At 36.5% G+C, this 19,125-nt stretch overlaps 1 protein-coding gene across 1 annotated transcript; it reads left to right on the forward strand.

Moving 5' to 3' along the window:
• The first annotated feature begins 3,573 nt into the window (after nt 1-3,573).
• On the forward strand, nt 3,574-18,873 carry LOC119774242. Its single transcript, XM_038271672.1, has 2 exons — nt 3,574-5,886; nt 18,837-18,873. The coding sequence occupies exon 1, from the start codon at nt 3,697-3,699 to the stop codon at nt 5,854-5,856; it is 2,160 nt and encodes a 719-aa protein (XP_038127600.1). The 5' UTR covers nt 3,574-3,696; the 3' UTR covers nt 5,857-5,886; nt 18,837-18,873.
• Nucleotides 18,874-19,125: the final 252 nt, after the last annotated feature.

Genomic DNA, 19,125 nt, shown 5'->3' on the forward strand with positions numbered 1-19,125 from the left:
TCTCTCAGCAGAGGGAAGCAAAAAGGGATCTAAACATTTCCTGGTAGATGGCTTTGCTGACTTTGTACGAAAGGAAACCTTGGTGGAAACTTCACACTCAAGTCTCTAGCAATCGTGTTCTTTTTTTCCCCAGCAGATTTTCCTTCCACTTAACTTTCTTAACTTTCTAATGATAAACCTTTAGCCTCTGTAGCAATAGGGGTTTGGAGTGTCACAAAACAGCATTCTTCTTCACTCTGTAGAACTTCAGATGTTACATACGTATTTAATATCTCGTTTTATTTGGCTTAAATAAAAATAACATTTTCTGAGAAGCTGAATTGTACGTTTTTATAAGATGTAAGCCATAATTCTCTCAATAATCTAAAACAAGCAGTTTAAATATTACATGACAATCTGTGTAATGAATCTCTATATCTGATTTTTTTCTAACTGAATAATAAATTAACCTTTCAGTGATGCTCTGATTTATTCAGATGCACATGTGCAAACCTACCTGACATCGCGACATTATCTGGTTTAACTATAATATAATAATTTAAGGATTAAACATTAGAAATCATGTTATTGTTATTAGTCTTTGAACAAATCACCTGGATATTGATGGATGAATCGTAGGCAGAACTAAAAGGCATAACAGGCAGAATAACTAACTTGTAACTATAAAATGTAATCTATGGAAAAAATTAGGGTGATAATATGGAGGTCTCTCATAACCAAATATAAATATGATAAATGATCAAAATACCATTGAAACCTAAAATCACAAGTTTGTGTGCTGTAATACCAATAAAATATATGTATATGTATATATATATATATATATATATATATATATATATATATATATATATATATATATATATATATATATATATATATATATATATATATATGTATATATATATATATGTATATGTATATATATGTATATGTATATATATATATATATATATGTATATATATATATATATATGTATATATATATACACTATATTGCCAAAAGTATTTGCTCACCCATCCAAATTATTGGAATCAGGTGTTCCAATCACTTCCATGGCCACAGGTGTATAAATTCAAGCACCTAGGCATGCAGACTGTTTTTACAAACATTTGTGAAAGAATGGGTCGCTCTCAGGAGCTCAGTGAATTCCAGCGTGGAACTGTGATAGGATGCCACCTGTGCAACAAATCCAGTCGTGAAATTTCCTCGCTCCTAAATATTCCACAGTCAACTGTCAGCTGTATTATAAGAAAATGGAAGTGTTTGGGAACGACAGCAACTCAGCCACGAAGTGGTAGGCCACGTAAACTGACGGAGCGGGGTCAGCGGATGCTGACGCGCATAGTGCGAAGAGGTCGCCAACTTTCTGCAGAGTCAATCACTACAGACCTCCAAACTTCATGTGGCCTTCAGATTAGCTCAAGAACAGTGCGCAGAGAGCTTCATGGAATGGGTTTCCATGGTCGAGCAGCTGCATCCAAGCCATACATCACCAAGTGCAATGCAAAGCGTCGGATGCGGTGGTGTAAAGCACGCCGCCACTGGACTCTAGAGCAGTGGAGACGCGTTCTCTGGAGTGACGAATCGCGCTTCTCCATCTGGCAATCTGATGGACGGGTCTGGGTTTGGCGGTTGCCAGGAGAACGGTACTTGTCTGACTGCATTGTGCCAAGTGTAAAGTTTGTTGGAGGGGGGATTATGGTGTGGGGTTGTTTTTCAAGAGCTGGGCTTGGCCCCTTAGTTCCAGTGAAAGGAACTCTGAATGCTTCAGCATACCAAGACATTTTGGACAATTCCATGCTCCCAACTTTGTGGGAACAGTTTGGAGCTGGCCCCTTCCTCTTCCAACATGACTGTGCACCAGTGCACAAAGCAAGGTCCATAAAGACATGGATGACAGAGTCTGGTGTGGATGAACTTGACTGGCCTGCACAGAGTCCTGACCTCAACCCGATAGAACACCTTTGGGATGAATTAGAGCGGAGACTGAGAGCCAGGCCTTCTCGTCCAACATCAGTGTGCGACCTCACAAATGCGCTTCTGGAAGAATGGTCAAAAATTCCCATAAACACACTCCTAAACCTTGTGGACAGCCTTCCCAGAAGAGTTGAAGCTGTTCTAGCTGCAAAGGGTGGACCGACGTCATATTGAACCCTATGGATTAGGAACGGGATGTCACTTAAGCTCATATGTGAGTCAAGGCAGGTGAGCAAATACTTTTGGCAATATAGTGTATATATATGTATATGTATATATATATATATATATATATATATATATATATATATATATATATATATATATATATATATATATATATATATATATATATATATATATATATATATATATATATATATATATACATATATTTTATTGGTATTACAGCACACAAACTTGTGATTTTATGTTTCAATGGTATTTTGATCATTTATCGCAATGTCTTAATTCAGATATCTAAAATTGTAATACTGACTAGGCATAATTACGTTCGAGATATCTGAAATTATAATTACCGATGTGTGACGCTTTAAATGACGAATCCGGTGACATAATTTGAGATATCTTGAAAGGAATACTGACTAGTCAAAATGTGATTTAAGATATCTTGAATTATTATTCTTCCTAATCAGAATGTAAATATAGATATCTTAAATTACGGTTCCGGATAGTCAAAATGTGGTTTTGTCTAGTCAAAAAGTATTGTAAGATATCTGGAATGTAATTATGGATAGTCAGACGAAACCGAATTTATGTTAAAACGGCTTGCCATAGACTTCATACAAGTTAATGTTAAATCTGACGTCGTTTTGACTAGTCAGAATGTAATTAGAGATATCTCGAATAGGTATTTTGACTAGTCAAAATATAGTTAGAGATATATTAAATCGCTAAAACGTCTAGTCATAAAACAATTTGAGATATCTAAAGGCGGTACCACCGAATTCATGTTAAAATGGCTTGCCATACCACATACTTCTCCAACCATTTCATTAAATTCAGAGATAACGCTGCACACTCTGTCAATGTTACTTATGTGCTCGGTTTTAAAGGAACAGGGAAGGAACAAGAAACCCCCAACATGAAATCTTTTTTTGAACAAATTTATAAATATATATAGTTCTTATCAGGCTGGTATCTATTGTGACCTCCTCAGAGGCTGATGGTTCTGCTGTTCCAGTCGCTCTTCTGACCCGATCTGTTACTTTGGCTGCGTCCAGCTGTAGGACTCTGAGCCTTTTCCCTCCTCTCTGCTCCCTCTTAGCTTTTAATGGTTTATTATCCATAATCATAAACCATAAACGGAGCATTGTCTCTAAACCAGACCACCTCAAATTAAAAACTAAAAACCTCGGTGGATGGTGAGCTGAGCTACGGGCTGAGGAGGGAGAGACTTCAAGTTAAGAAACAAAATCGTCCCCATTTATAAATCCTGAATTCAATTGTTTTTGTTTAAACATTCAAACGGTTTATAACGTTGTGACGTAGTTCGCCGCAGGCGGTCCCAGCGAATGGGAACGCCCCCATACCGCGTCAACGGTCGTTGGAACTGTGACGTCACAGACATTCACACATTTTCCTAAAGGGGAGTTAGTCAAATCATTCCCACGAGGAGCAGCGTCGAAGGCAGACTGACTGTACTTTTATCCAACATTGACAATTACCCAGAGGAACTAAAACCAACATCAGGAATGGCCTTTTTAAATGAAACGATGAGCAGAAATATCTCCATCTCCATTCCAAACCCGGAGGAATTAATCCTCCCAGAACTGAAAAGATTATCACCAGCAGAATGGACCCTGCTTATACGGGGTGAGAAAAATTCACAAATTACCGTAGTCCTCGCAGATATTCTCACCAACATATTTCAGAAATGTGTGGAGCAGACGATTAATTTCCTACTTCCAACGATTGAAGAGATTATGGCTGCTAAAACAAAGCCAGAAACCACTGGAAAAATCAATGTGAGATTGAGCAGCCAGATTTCAACAGAAATTGCAAATGTTCTTCAAGCTTCACCAGATTTCAGTGCTGAGGGAGAAGAATTAAACGCATTGATGGAAGAGGAGGTCTCCGATAAAGTTACATTTCTGGTAAACGAGATCATAAAGACCCCTGAGTTTTCCGAGGAACCAGCGGTATACGTGAGCAGATGCTTCATGGACCTGAAAAAGTTTAGAAAACTGGTTTTAAACGCAGGTGAATGTGTCAGAAAAAATTTGTGCGGAGTCCGTTTTAATTACCCTGAGAGATACTGGCATTCATTCACAAGAAAGGAGGTTTCAAATTTGGCTTCAGGCCAAGAAGGGACTACATTGCTCTCTTCAGAGGAACGTGTAATGACTCCGTCCTTAGAGGAGTCCGTGACCAATGGCATCGCTGATACAATTGTTAATTCCACAGCCATCTTAGATGAACACGAAGAACCAGAACAATTGGTTGATCAATTTCAAATAGAAGAACTGACAGAGGAAATCAGCAGAACAATCATAAAGGAAATCAGTTCGGGTGGAAAACCACAGAGCCCTGCAGGTGACCCCGCTTTTAACATTGAAAAAATAGTTTTCAACCTCAAAAACATTTTCCGATCAAGGCTCAGAACTGGCAACTCAGATGCAATAACCAAACCTGAATTCTCCCAGTTTGTCAAACAGCAGTTTAAACACATGTTGGCTTCTGTGAGGAAAGCTTTACTTACAGGTGACGCAAAGCTGGTAAAGCTGAACTGTTGTGAATGGAGCCAAATCATTTTCCCTGGATGTACACCGGACTATTCATCATCAGAAGAGGACATCCCAAATAAAATGGACTACAAGGACACAAAATACATTCCCAAAACAGATTATCAAACCATCAAATCTCAAATTGATGTCTTGTGTGCAGAACCTTTGGAAAATCCATTTCTGAGTGACATGATCCAAGATTTTGCAAAGGAACTGACTGATCAATTATACTCAGACATCATGAGGGAGCATTGTAGTAAAATTCCGATTCCTCCAAAAGGAAAGTGGCTGTCAGATTCTGTCCTCTCTGTAAAGAAAACTAGAGGCACTTCTAGGCAGATCCAAATTTGCCCTGAAGTTTTCTATGCCAGAACTGAAGACGAGGTTAAGCTGTTCCTTGGAAAAATCTTTCTTTGGATAAAAACAGAAGAAACGGAGGGGATAAGTGAAGGAGACAAAGTGTGCAGCTTAGTCTCAAAGATCGATGATCTGGTGGAAACATTGTCATGTCGAACGGAAAGCCCAAAAGCCAATGTTTTTCAAGAACTAGGGCCGAGCACACCCCAACCTCAAAATGAAGAAGAGAATTTTCTTTTCCAAGAATTAGGGTCCATCTGTACACTGACAGACAGCAACCAATGCACCCCATGTACATCGGAGGGAGATGCTGACCGGTCTGCATCTGACACTGGTGATTCACTCTTTGCTATTGATAGGAAACCCTTTGTTCTGCCAAAGAAAACACCAGAAAGATTTGATGAGAACAAACATTTGGCTTTCTTTGTAATGAACACAATTTTCAATTGTTCAAAGAAAAGAGGCGGACCCCTGACGTCATTAGAGATAAGACATATCTTATCCAAACTGTCAGGAAAGAAAGTAAAGAAACTTGCAGACCTGACTAAAGATGAAGAACTAGTAAAAAAGCTCGTTACGGATATCTGCAAACAACTAAGGGAGGAGTATGGCTCGGATCAAGAACTATACAGTTCTATGGCATCAGACACTGTTTGTCCAGTTCAGACTGTAGTGTTAAAATATTTAAGAAGTCATCTTCCAAAACCCCAACCTAGTACCTTCCATGTGGGAATTAGAAATTTTTTTAAGGGCCTGTTCAGAAAAAAGTGATCCTCTACGAGCCTGTAGATGAAAATACGGGTTTGTCTGTCTGTCTGTCTGTCTGTCTGTCTGTCTGTCTGTCTGTCTGTCTGTCTGTCTGTCTGTCTGTCTGTCTAACTGGTTTTCTCCAGGTACTCTGGTTTTTCCATAAAAAACAAACATTAATCTAAGGGGGTATTTTAAATATGCAACCTCAATGGGACGATAACTTTAAAAGCAACAAGAACCGTCTTTTTTTTTTATTTTATTTTTTATACCTGTTAATGTGATGCTATGTGTTTGCACCTTGAAGCTTTCTCTCTCTGGTTCTTTTTCCTAAAAAGAGATCACTCTTGACAAACTCTTTAAATAACACTTCGTAACGTACATGTATAAAATAACCATGAGACATGACAACAGATTTCTATTGTAATCTTACTCAGATCAGAGAAATTACTTAGGGTCACAGAAGGCAGCTGCTTACCAACCGGGCTCACGTCTAGTGAAGTGGCCACGATTCACAGTTAGAGAAGCATTTTATACAAGTCCAGTCTGCCACATCATCACATCATGTATGTTAGCAGATGAGGAGACATCCATGGCTCCGGCCTTATCACAATATTAGATATTGTTCTTAGCTTAATCTGTTTTCAAAATAATATAAAGCTGCATTGGATTTAGAAATATTTTCGACGAAAATTTACAAGCTAGATAATAATTAAGATAACCACACAGATTTGAATTCTCAACCTACAGCCAAGCAGAGTTAGAGGTGAACCAGATGTTGCGGAGTTCTTCAAAATGTGCATTTCATTGTTTTGACTTGATGAAATGAGATTTAACTTTAGATCAAATGAAGGATGGAGAGCTCTGTCCTCAGAAAACTTTGACAAATTCCTTTAGTTTTTTTTTTTTTTTTTTTTTTTTTTACAATTACCTTTGTACAGATCTTCAGCAGCTGTTGGTAAAGTTTCAGGTTTAATATGTAAACCAACTTTTGTTTCTATTTCTGTTTTAAAGCAATATTGGGCAGGGTTAGTGTTTCAGGATAACTGAAACAAATTCAGAATAATCACCTCCTGTTGGAGGATGTTAAAACCAGATTGAGGCATCAGGTTCATAGATATAGCAATATTATAGTCCTGATTAAGGAGGCAGAAAGCAAACAAGAATCCAAGTTTCACATAATCTCTTTTATTAAAAAAAACTTTAAAAGATGCTGGAGCTGGCTCAACAATAACACAGCACAAAACCAGAAATAGAACCATGATGTTAGAGGTTACAGAGCAGAAAACAAACAGAGATTGCTTTACTTATGTAAACTAATCACCTTTTTTGTGCTGCAGAGAAATCCAATAAATAACATCTGCAGGTTTTATAGAACAAAAATGTTATTACATCGAGTTAAACATTTAAACTATCACGGCATCCTTTTGTGCTGTAAATTGGCACTATATAAAGCCAACCGTCATGCACAATTTGTCATAGCTAAATTCTAGGCTTCATTGTAAAATGAACTTAAATTGTTTTAACTATTTCAGTAAATTTACTTTACGATTTTTTATATTTTCCATGGATATAGATAACTGGTGTTTTTAAAAAAGCAAATAACAAAAATTTGCACTATATTTTAGAAATAGACAATGCAGACAGTTCTGCAGCACTGACAGCAGATGGAGCACAAACATGTTTATGTCTGCTGATTAGGCCTGGTGCAAAACCTCTTTTCAGGCTAAAAGAGATAAAGTAAATGATGCCAGGACAAGTACTTGACTAATATTGTTCAACAGTTTTAAAGCTCTAAAACTATCAGAACATTTCCTATAGTTTAAAATTTTATTCAGATACCAGAAAAAGTACATAGCCCCACCCCCACCTGTTGTTGCCCACTTCTGGAGCTGGGAAACAAGGCTGCACATATCGGAAATATTTCTAATCAAGGGAACAATATTCTTCTTCTGAGGTTTGTGTATACATTTCAATAGTCCTACATAGGTAGGCCTCATTGAAGAAACACTGTGTTAATGAGGCACAAGGGGGCATTAGACCTGTACCTTCAAAGTGTATAGGTCTACAGTAGGTACATACGCATGTAACTATTTATATTATCAATCATAAATTTAATTGTTAATGACAAATCTATGTATTTTATGTTTAAAAAGATTTTATTTGCAGAGTCTTGTCTTAATGTAGGTTATTATTTCAGCAAAGAGTATCTTGTTGAGTCTGTGCAAGTTCATCACTGTTACTCTAAGTCATGATTTATATTAGTTGACAATTCTTTCAATTATCAATTAATTCTGCTTCCTACAGTCCTTAATTAACACAGACAGATCTACTGTTTCCTATTAGTAAAGTCAGCCGTACTTCATTAAAAAAGTTAATTGCTTATCACAATAAATACTAAGTGTGTAAGGTTTTAACTGTATCGCAGCCAGGTGACTGGGTGACGATATGAAGAAAGTCTAGTCATGGATCTTTGCCAACTGGTCACCACCAACCTGTCCACGATTCTATCCAATTTACCCCGCTTAGTGACACATCCACTGAGAAGCCCACTCTGGTAATTGGCAGCTCCATAGACAGAAACGAGGCATTAGAGACACCAGGGACCATAGTCAAATGTTTGCCAGGGGCCAGAACGGGCGACATCAAATCCTACCTTAAACTGCTGGCTAAGGATAAGGTTAAATCGACTAAGATTGTGATTCACGCTGGGGGTAATGACACCCTGTAACACCGATCAGAGGTCATTAAAATTAGTGTTGCTTTGGTGTGTAAGTTTGTCAAAACAATGTCGGACTCCGTAATTTTCTTTAGTCCCCTCCCTGATCTGACCAGCGATGACAAACTTTCATTTGTCTTAGTCTTTTAAAGGAAACAGGATTTTAATCTGTATTTTTTAAAGTCAAATAAAGTCCAATTTAAAGGAAAATCTACATATTAATCTAGTTGAACTAATCATAAGAAACTTATCCTTTTGTTATTTTTTTTTATAGGTAATTTATCTTTAGACTACACAATATATGATCTATTTACATTGACACGGTATTTGACTGAAATAAGAGTGATTTTAAAAAGGGACTTTAACTGTAAACCAGTTTTAGATCTCCACTGTGGGATCCAGTTTTTTGGGAATGCTTTGTAAAATAAACCAGCGCAACATTTAAAATATCTAAGTAGAACAAAGGATTCCATAGGAAAACCCAGAGTTATCAGTTTTCTCGGTTTTTATCCAAAAGGGAAAAATACATATCTTATACCGTACATCTAAATCTTACATCTCAGATTTAAATCTGTGTAAGAAATGACAAAGCGTCACGCAGTTCAATTTATAAGTTGCCACCACACCATCAGCTCACAGAAATGTAAATAAAAAAATCAATAAATGTGAATCCCTTTATCATCTCAAAATGGGGAAATTCATTCTCTGCATTTAAAGAAGTTTGGTTTGAAAAAAAGGTGATCTTTGTTACAGACCTAATGGATGAGCATGGAAATTTCTTACATTTGAACACCTTTAAAGAAAAATTTGGTATCCACTCTTTGAACACAGAATTTAACAAAGCATGCAAAATAATACCTGTTGCCCTGCTGCATTTCAAGTTAGTCAATAAGAAATAATACTGCACAGTACTTAATTCAATCACTGCAGCATTTTTACACTTAAAAACATTGAGTCAATTTTAAAGGTGTAAAATCAAGTAAATATAACTTATGAATTTAGTAAATGTAAGTTACAAAAAATAAGTACATCTGAATAACTAAATGTAGTATCCTGAAGGATAAAATTGAGTAGATCTAATTAAAATCTTAAGTCAATATAATAGTAACCCTTGGTGAAAACCATGGGCGTAGGTTTGCATAGGGACCATAGGGACATGTCCCTACCAAAATTTTGAACCAACCTAATTGTCCCTACCAATAATTGGATGTGAGCAACATGTTTATAATTTACAGCAGTAGTTGTTGCAGCAGTGGCTTCTTTTCCTCTCGCAGCTCCTCTGCCTGCTCTCTCCTGTCCCTTTCATGTAGCCACGCATGGAACTGTGCTGCGCTGTTTAACTCCACTCTCATTGGCTGTTCTGCCTTAGGTTCCGCCTTCTCTCCCTCTGATTGGCTGTTGTCTAGTCCGCGTGTGCTTGGAGCACAACATTGAAAAAGTATTCACATTAGAATGCTGCGGTTATTATTAGGCTACAAAACTAGTCCCAATAAAAAAAAAAAAATAATATCATGTACACTAAAAAACAAAACCTTTTTTTTTTTCTTGTATAAAACGAAATATTCTGAGTCAGCCAGGAGTTCTGAAGACTGCTGGAAAATTGCGCAAATAAAGGCTGTAAGCATCAACATTTCTGATTCTTTGCCACAGCCACCTAAAAAAGAAAATGTGAGGGTTTCCTTTTTACCAATATTTAGTTGCTATTACTGTTTTCATTTTTTGATGACTCTTTGAGGAAGTTCAGGTATAATTATTAGCAGGTGTTATTTCTCTTATAGAGTATAACAACAAGAAATGGTGGCTAAACATCTGCTGTTTATCGTTTAAAAAGCATAATTAGGGTTCCACATACTAATAGTAATTTAATTGACTATTTATACTTCTAGAAATAGGATAAAGACAAGAACAAACAGATGAAGAATATCAACATTGATTTTATCTTACATAGATTTCCACACAGTCTATAAGTAAATTAGTACAAACATTAATGTCTGGTAAAAATGCTTGAATATGGCTGTTTATTTTGATATTATTAAATTACAGATAAGATAGTGTTATATTGTCTTTTATAATTGTTAAAAGTGATTTTATATTTGAATACACTTAGGCTCATTCTTAGTGTTGTGTTTGTAGATGATGCCACTAAAAAAGAAAATAGACATAAGGAGCTATTTAAACAGTCAGACAGTAGCAATATAGGACGATGATAAAAGGTTGTTACATTTAATCCTTTACTATTAAAAATGCACTTATACATTATATGATTATAGGAAACAGATATCCAGTAATAATGATGCAGGGCAGCTTGTAGGTGAAGCAGCTGCCTGGTGATGTCTAAATAAACCAGGTGAAACTAAAATATTTCCACATGAGGAGTTCTGGATGGAGAATATTGACAGACAAAAACATTTTTATAAATATTATATATATATATATATATATATATATATATATATATATATATATATATATATATATATATATATATATATATATATATATATATATATATATATATATATATATATATATATATATATATATATAGTATTTTTTACAATTTTGGTATAATTATTGATTTAAGTGGGTTGCTCTGTCGGGGAAAGGCACATTTTACATTTAGATTATGTTTTATAGTCTCTATTCTTCAGTTAATGATGAATCACATACTAAATTAGTTGACAATTATTGAAATAATCAATTAATACGATTCATTTTTTCATCCCCAGATAAAATACATTAAATGGGCGACACAGAGTAACTACAGCCCAGATGTTCAACTTTTATAGTGTAAGTTAATATTTTAATGAATGTATTATTTTGCTTGATATAAAGAGAGCATAGTAGGTAAAAATATAAGAGTGGGGTTTACCTCTGCATAATTCTATATCTTCAAAAGAAAATACTGTATTTACCTTCTCTCTTAGTGATTCAAATGAAACCATTTTCAAAGTGGAAAACAGTCCTAATTCCACATTCATCAGAGCCGCTGATACTTCAAACATTGATAAACAGCATCTAATGAGTGTAGTGCTTATAACATTTTTATTAATGTAGCAAAATTATGCTTTTCTCTTTTAACAATGAATAGGCTCTATGCACAGCTCCACTACTTCCTGAATTTAATGCAGCTCCTTTGTTTCCTGTCTTTAATGATTGGATGCACTGATTAATCCAGGTGTGTATGACCTAAGTAACTGGCCAGACACACCTGGATTAATCAGTTCGTCCAGTAATGAAAGACAGGAAACAAAGGAGCTGCCTTAAATTCAGGAAGTAGTGGAGCTGTGCATAGAGCCCATTGCTCTTATCAGCACGGATGCTCACATCGAGCATAAAAAAAAGGCATGCATATTGCATAGCACCAATGACACCTGACCAATTGTGTCCCTACCAAAGTTCAAATCAAACCTACACCCTTGGTGAAAACCAATAATAAAATTGTGTCGATATGACCAAAAATGTTAAGTAGATATAACTGGAAAAAAAACTATAATTTAACAAAAGAAAGGTGTTACATTTACTTAATGTTTTACCTGAATTACATTTTTATTCAACTATCAATTATCAAAATTAATATGTTACATATACTTAATATTTTAACTATATTTATCCTTTATGTTCAAGACTACAATACACTCCACACAAGCTCTTTACACTTAAAATCTTTGAGCAAATGAACAACAGTAAAACAAATAATTTCAACAAGCAAGCATTTTAAGTAATTACTACTCTAAACTAGAAAAGTTATTCACACTCATTTATTTTGAGGAAGTTGATGAACTGAAAACATAATAATTTCACAAACTAACATTATAAGTAATCACTACTTAAATTTTTGATAAGTTTAATGAACCTGATAATTTTGGAACTAATGTTAAAACTGACACTGGAAACGGAGTTGATTTTTTTAAGTTATCACCCCTAATAATATATTCATGTTATCACCATGACTCATTCAGTTTCTCAGACCTAAACATTGTCAATTCAGCCTCTTATATTTTTAAGTTGACTTAACTGTATTTAAACACATTTTATTGCCTGTATATGTTAGCTATTTTTCTCAAAATCAAATATATTTTATTTGTATTCAAATAATACAAATAAATATAATAAAAACATTATTCAAAAGACAATTTTACTGCAGATTCCATTTATTTATGAATTCCATTAGAATTCAGAACAATGTCCCTAGCAGTGGGGTTAATACAGAAAATAAAATAAATAACAACCACATTTTCAATAAAAATGCTGAATAAATACGGTTTTATTTATTCAGCAAATAAAACCGTAAAAGATCTTTTAGTTCCCAGTGACTTCAAGGCAGACCAAAGCATTTCCGTACGAAACTCTGGGACCTCAAGCCAAACACTGAAATGATCAAGTCAAAAATAATTACAAATCTGCAGGTCTGTTTAAAGCTGCCTTCTGAAACATCGGCTTCTCTGTATCCACAAAAAACAAAAAATTGGCCAACATAATAGGCCGATCCAAAAATAATAGGCCAACAATAATAGGCCAACATAAATAAAAAAGCGAAAACAAAAAACAAAGACAAAATGGTTGCTTGAGTATCACCATGCTGGTAGTAACAACGACATCTTTTAAGCAGACTGCTTACTCATCCATCATCAGATCATTTTTAAGGCTAAGCAGTCTCGGAGGTAACCGCTTCAGATCATCCAAACCCATTACAACTTTCTGAATAAAATTGAATGTATATGTCAGTTTCTTTGGATACTGTAGATGTTAGGGGTGGAACGGTTCACAAAATCCACTGTTCGGTTTGATTCACGGTTTCGTGGTCACGGTGTTCGGTTCGATTCGGTATATGTTGATTGTTCCACCGAAATCCCATAAAAATTTATGAAATTAATGAAAAAATCCCCCCAAAAATAATGGATTGTAATTATTTTAAATGATCCGCGGAAACCCTGGATCATTTCCGTATGTTCTGCTGCTTTGAATTTAATCATCTCGCGCATGCTCTCTACCGTCTCCAAGGGACTCAGAGGGGAGCGGACGGGAGCCACAGTGGAGGCTGTAGGCTTTGCTTTGAGCAGCCGGTCTGGAGCGCAGCGGGGCGGAGCGGGGGTTGCTGACGGAGTATGAGGGATTTCAGGGTTAGCATGTCATGTTGGTCATGTTGCTGTTAGCATAAACAAAACGTGTTGCACAATGCTTGCACACTGTTGCACTTTTATCCACAACTTTCTTTCTGCCGTCATCGAAGGTCACTCTAAATGCAAAGTGGTCCCATACAGCAGACCTATAAAGTGCTGCTGGCGCGTCTTCCAACTCTTGTTCTTTCCCTCTCGCCATTCCGACGCAATTCTTCTTGTTTACTACTGGTGGTTGGCTTTGGTCGCAGTACCGCCACCTTCTGCTCTGGAGTGTAAACGCTTCGCCTATGAGAAAAAGGAGCAGCGCATGAACCGAATGAAACACACGCGAACCAAACCGAGACAGTCGAACCGAACGGTTCGGACGGTTTTCATAAATCGTCCCATCCCTAGTAGATGTAGTGCATAAATCAAGCCAAAAAGCAAAATGAATGTCTCTGTTAACTGTGCTATATCACATACCACAATCTCTCCCTCAATAACTATAGAATGTATTGCAGAACCAAACTTCACAAGGGAGACTGTATCATTCGAGACAGTGAGAACAGCTACAGTTGTATCCGAGAGGTCTGGCAGGTCAATGTCTTCTGCCTAAAGAACATGACAGTAATTAGTTAATGAGTAGAGCAGTCAATGAAAAACACTACATGTGTATTTATTATGAAATACCAGTGAATGAAAAGTTCAGGTAAAATTCCCAAATATGACATTCTTGGAGAATTACTGTAGTACAGTATGATTTAATAGCTTTTCTGGTGGCTAGGAAGAGGGTTGTGGTTGTTGTCTTTTGGCAGTAACAGAGGGTTAAATAGAAAAAAAATATATATAGAGACAACACAAACTAAGAAAAAGAAAGAGTAAAAGAGTACACACAGTTGAATCATAAACTTACATTCCAGGTCTTAAAAAATCCAGCAGCATCTTCACGCAGGAAGATGGGAAGTGCCTGCAGAGCAATTGTGAGTCTGCTGTTAACATCGACGTCTTCCTAGAAGACAGAGGGATTGTGGGTAATGGGAAGACAGAATTGCAGAATATTAATCATATGCATGTATTAAATAATACTATAGTACAAATTGTCATGAGGTAGGAAATGTTACATACAAGGAGATCATAGGTCCTGAAGATGTTTCTTAGCAATTCAGAAGTTTTGCCAGTGCGGGCCGCTTTCTCACAGTACATCGTCATTAGCCGTGGCATGTACTTATCAAATGCAGAATAAAATGTACTCTCTAAATTTATATTTGTTATTCGATTGAATTCTGCACAAATCTGAAAATGCAAAAAGAAAATTGGTCACAAACTTTGTTATAAAATTCCAATAAAATTTCTTTAGATGTTTCACTAAGATGCTTTAACATTAAATAACAAATTTGATCTTTCCCTGGTGTTGTTAATTTAATTGTCTGAAGTGCTCGATTTAATTCCCATTTTGTGAAAGGAACATTCAACAAATCATTTACATTCTCTGTCTTCTCTAATATCTGTCTTTTTTCTAATATTGTCATTTCTCTCCCCCTTTTTCCTTCCAGAGTAATATTATCTGAGCTATTTAAAGTGAGATTTGTGTTGTATAGCTCTAACTATAATATAAATATAGTGTACTTTTTCTAGATGTTTGTTAATTTGCATAGTTGCTCATAAATAAACACATTCTCAGAAAATAAATTGTTTTTATGTATGAGAAAAATACAAATCTGATTAATAGCTTCAATTATTAAACAATATTGGACCATGCAAAACACAAATTTACCTTCACAAAGCATCAGAAAGGCCACATTTATGTACAAAAAGTAAACCTATTCATGAGATCATGTTTTTTTTGATCATTATTATAATTATTTCATTTATAAAGTGTTTTTATAATGATTTTGTTGTTGGCATATAGATATACTGGTATGATAACTTATACATTTGATTGGTCTTTGTTATACGTTTATTTCGAATTCAGCCCCCCACCCCCCGCCACCTTGAGAAAACTAGTTATAAATACACCCAAACTGGAGTTCCTCAAGAGCTCTGACATTTTGCTTTCACAAAATAAAGAAAAACTTTCTAAAGTAGGCAAAACTGATCCCTTGTTGATTCTAATAAAAAAGGGTAATTCAAAAATAATGATGGGAAGATTTCTTTGCTTTGCTTTCAGTGATGAATCCGGTGTCGTAATTTAAAGGAATTTTGACTAGTCAAAATGTAATTTAAGATATCTTGAATTATTATTCTTCCTAATCAGAATGTAAATATAGATATCTTAAATTACCATTCCAGATAGTCAAAATGTGGTTTTGTCTAGTCAAAGGCTACGTTCACACTGCAGGCCTTGATGCTCAATTCCGATTTTTTTGTGAAATCCAATTTTGTCGTGTTGACGTTCATTTCAATCTGAAAAACTCACAGAGAGAGAAAGATGCAATTAGAAGAGTTTATTGATACGATAGTTTGGACTTTGGCGCTCAGGCCTCGGCAGGAAACATAAACGCTGATTTATACTTTAATGCAGATAAACTGATGAATGAGAATAAGGATATTCCCCCCGGGCCTGAAACTGGTGGTGGAGTTTAGATAGATGAAGTTTGGTTAATCCATAGAGGCTGGTATACAGGGTGATGCTTGAGTTAGATGTCACTGAATGAACAAAGTTTGCATAAACTGTCCATGAAGAGCAAGCATGAAGCGACTGTGGAGAGAAAAAACTCCCCTTTGGGAAGAAATCTCTGGCAGAACCAGGCTCAACGTGGCGGTCTTCTGCCGGACCGTTTAAAGTGACAGGGAACTCCATGAAAGTCTGGAGGGAGTACACACTGGAGGTGAGGTTGAAGGAGTATCGAGGAGGAGTCGGATGAGCTTACTACAATGGTGGAGAAGGGGATGGAGGTGGGTTGTCTGAATCAAAGTCCGACATAGGAGCGATGGATCTTGCACTTGTTGAAGAGCAGGCCTAGAGATGATTTGGAGTGGCTTTAAGTAGAGTGCTGGAAGATGATTGGGCATCGAGGAAGGTGGCTTGAAGCGGGTTGGCTGCGTCGGAGGCGGATCAGCCTCAGATTGAATGGAAGTAATCAGAGTTTCTTCAGTTGAATTTCCGCCTTAGCTTCATATTTCCAAATATATGCGACTTGTATGTGATCTCCTGTGTGAACTGCAGTCATACAACGCAAGTGTCCCGCATGCGGAGTAGAAGACGCAATGACGTCACAGGCCAAAGTGCTCTTTTTTTCCAGAAGTTAACATGAATGGTAGTGCCGGCGCGCATCTAGCGGTCTTTTCCAACCATAAAACTCAATCTTTTCAATATGTTTAAACATAAATACTGCTCTCCGCATCATCATCTGCCATGGTTGTTGTTTTTCTTGCCGCTTCTACGTAGCAAGATGCAGAATAGTGACCTTTGTCGGGTATTAATGACGTTCAGGTCAGATGAATCCGACCTGGCCGTTCAGACACAGGTCGCATTTGAAAAGATCAGATTTGTTTCAGATTCAGGACCACACAGCCAAGACTTGGCGGCTGGTGAAAAATATTTTTGGTGGGGCTGATATAGCCTAGTGTTTGTCTCCAACTAATCCAGAATAAGAATTCAAATAAACAATTGGAAATGAAATACAATTTAACAGTAATGATTTAATTTACTATATAATAACAGTAACAGTGATGATTTTGGTCACTGTGACAGGGTGCTCAAAAACTCAAAACAGGGTGCAAAAGAAACTAAACATATACAAGATACTCTGGGCCTCAGCCTCCCTCCAGTTACCAGCAATGTAACAAAGAAACAGAAAACAGAAATGGCCGCTCTTCTTCCCACAGCCCTCATTAAATAGTTTAAGCCCCTCACCTCAGGCTCTCTTATTTCTGATTTCTTCTCATAAAGTTTTGTCCATATATTACCTCCACAAACAATTGATGTACAAAAACAAATAATTTTACAACTTAATTACTTTACACAGATTCATTGACTTATTCAATTACACCAAACTGGGTTTGAACCCAGCAAAGACGCCGCCAGACTGAAGATGACAAGTCCCCGTAGCATAAACACGTACACACACACACCCACACACACACACACACACACACACACACACACACACACACACACACACACACACACACACACACACACACACACACACACACACACACACGGCTAACCCCACTGAAATATTAAGTGTGCACCCTCAATACGCCAGCAGGTAACCAGGAACAGCTTGTGTGTTTTAAGTTAATGGAGCTACTGGGCTCAGCGCGAGTGTATTGGTCCTCACAAGCACAGTATAACAAGCACAGAATGTGTGTGTGGCACGCAAAGTCAGAGGTTGTTTTAAGTGACGAGGTGGATTCGTCACAGTCACAATAACGACGACATGAAATTTTCATATCCTACAACAGGGATGTTCTTCTGGCAAAAGGGTAGATAAATAAGGATCTCACCGAATTTGGCGGAGGCTGCACCTCGCTCGTTACATTCGCCATCGTCCCTCTAATTGTCTGCACCTGCGCTTGGGTGCAGAAGCCTGTTAAAGGGCAGTATTTTCAGAGCCCCAAGACCATAAAATTCTGAGACGCTGATTGGCTATTAGATTATTAAATTCACCTAGCAATAGTACATGATTGGCAGATTCTCTGCAAATGTGGGGCAGTCTGATCAGAGCCCCAAGACAGAGACGGTAGGAGTCTGTCTGTGGAAATCCACCAATGAATGACAGTAGATAGGGAAATGTAGTTTATATCATTTGTTTTGCTTATAGGGACACACTCTAGACAGTAAAACTGACATTTATGAGTTAATTTCTAAAAATATATTTTACGTTTCTCTCTTCTTATCAGGGAGGGCGGTGCCCCAGCGCCCCCTATGGGCCGGCCGCCACTGAGCCAAGTGGCCTGGTATCACAGTTTGGGAACCCAAACTGTGATAGATTGAGAAATAAATCATTATTTGTCTAAATTATCCCCTTACTGCCTGATTTTATTTGCAATTATATAACAAAAACAGAAAACAGGAAAAAAAAATTCTAAATCTAAAAACGAAAAAAAAAAAAGAAAGTTAAATAGTGGATCTAGATTAGGTCAAATAAAATTTCTAATAATTCATGTAGTAAAGATAATGAAAAAAGATAGATTACTTAATAAAAATAAATATTTTTGTCTTCCTTTTTCTACAGGTCATAATGGCATGTGCTGTCCTGCACAACATCTGCCTGGGAGCCGGTGACCCCCCAGATGATGTCCCACTCGCAGTCAGAAGACTCCAAGGTCATCTGTGTGGCATCCCATCCAGTCCAGCAGCACCCCCAGGGACTCCTGCTCAGTCACAATTGTGTAATTATATATATATATATATATATATATATATATATATATATATATATATATATATATATATATATATATATATATATGTTCTCAAGTAATATTTATTGTATATCTTCCATAAATAGTTGTAGTAGTTAA

This window comes from Cyprinodon tularosa, unplaced genomic scaffold, assembly GCF_016077235.1.
Source record: "Cyprinodon tularosa strain WSP-4 unplaced genomic scaffold, ASM1607723v1 ctg803, whole genome shotgun sequence".
In the NCBI taxonomy this organism is placed as follows: domain Eukaryota; kingdom Metazoa; phylum Chordata; class Actinopteri; order Cyprinodontiformes; family Cyprinodontidae; genus Cyprinodon; species Cyprinodon tularosa.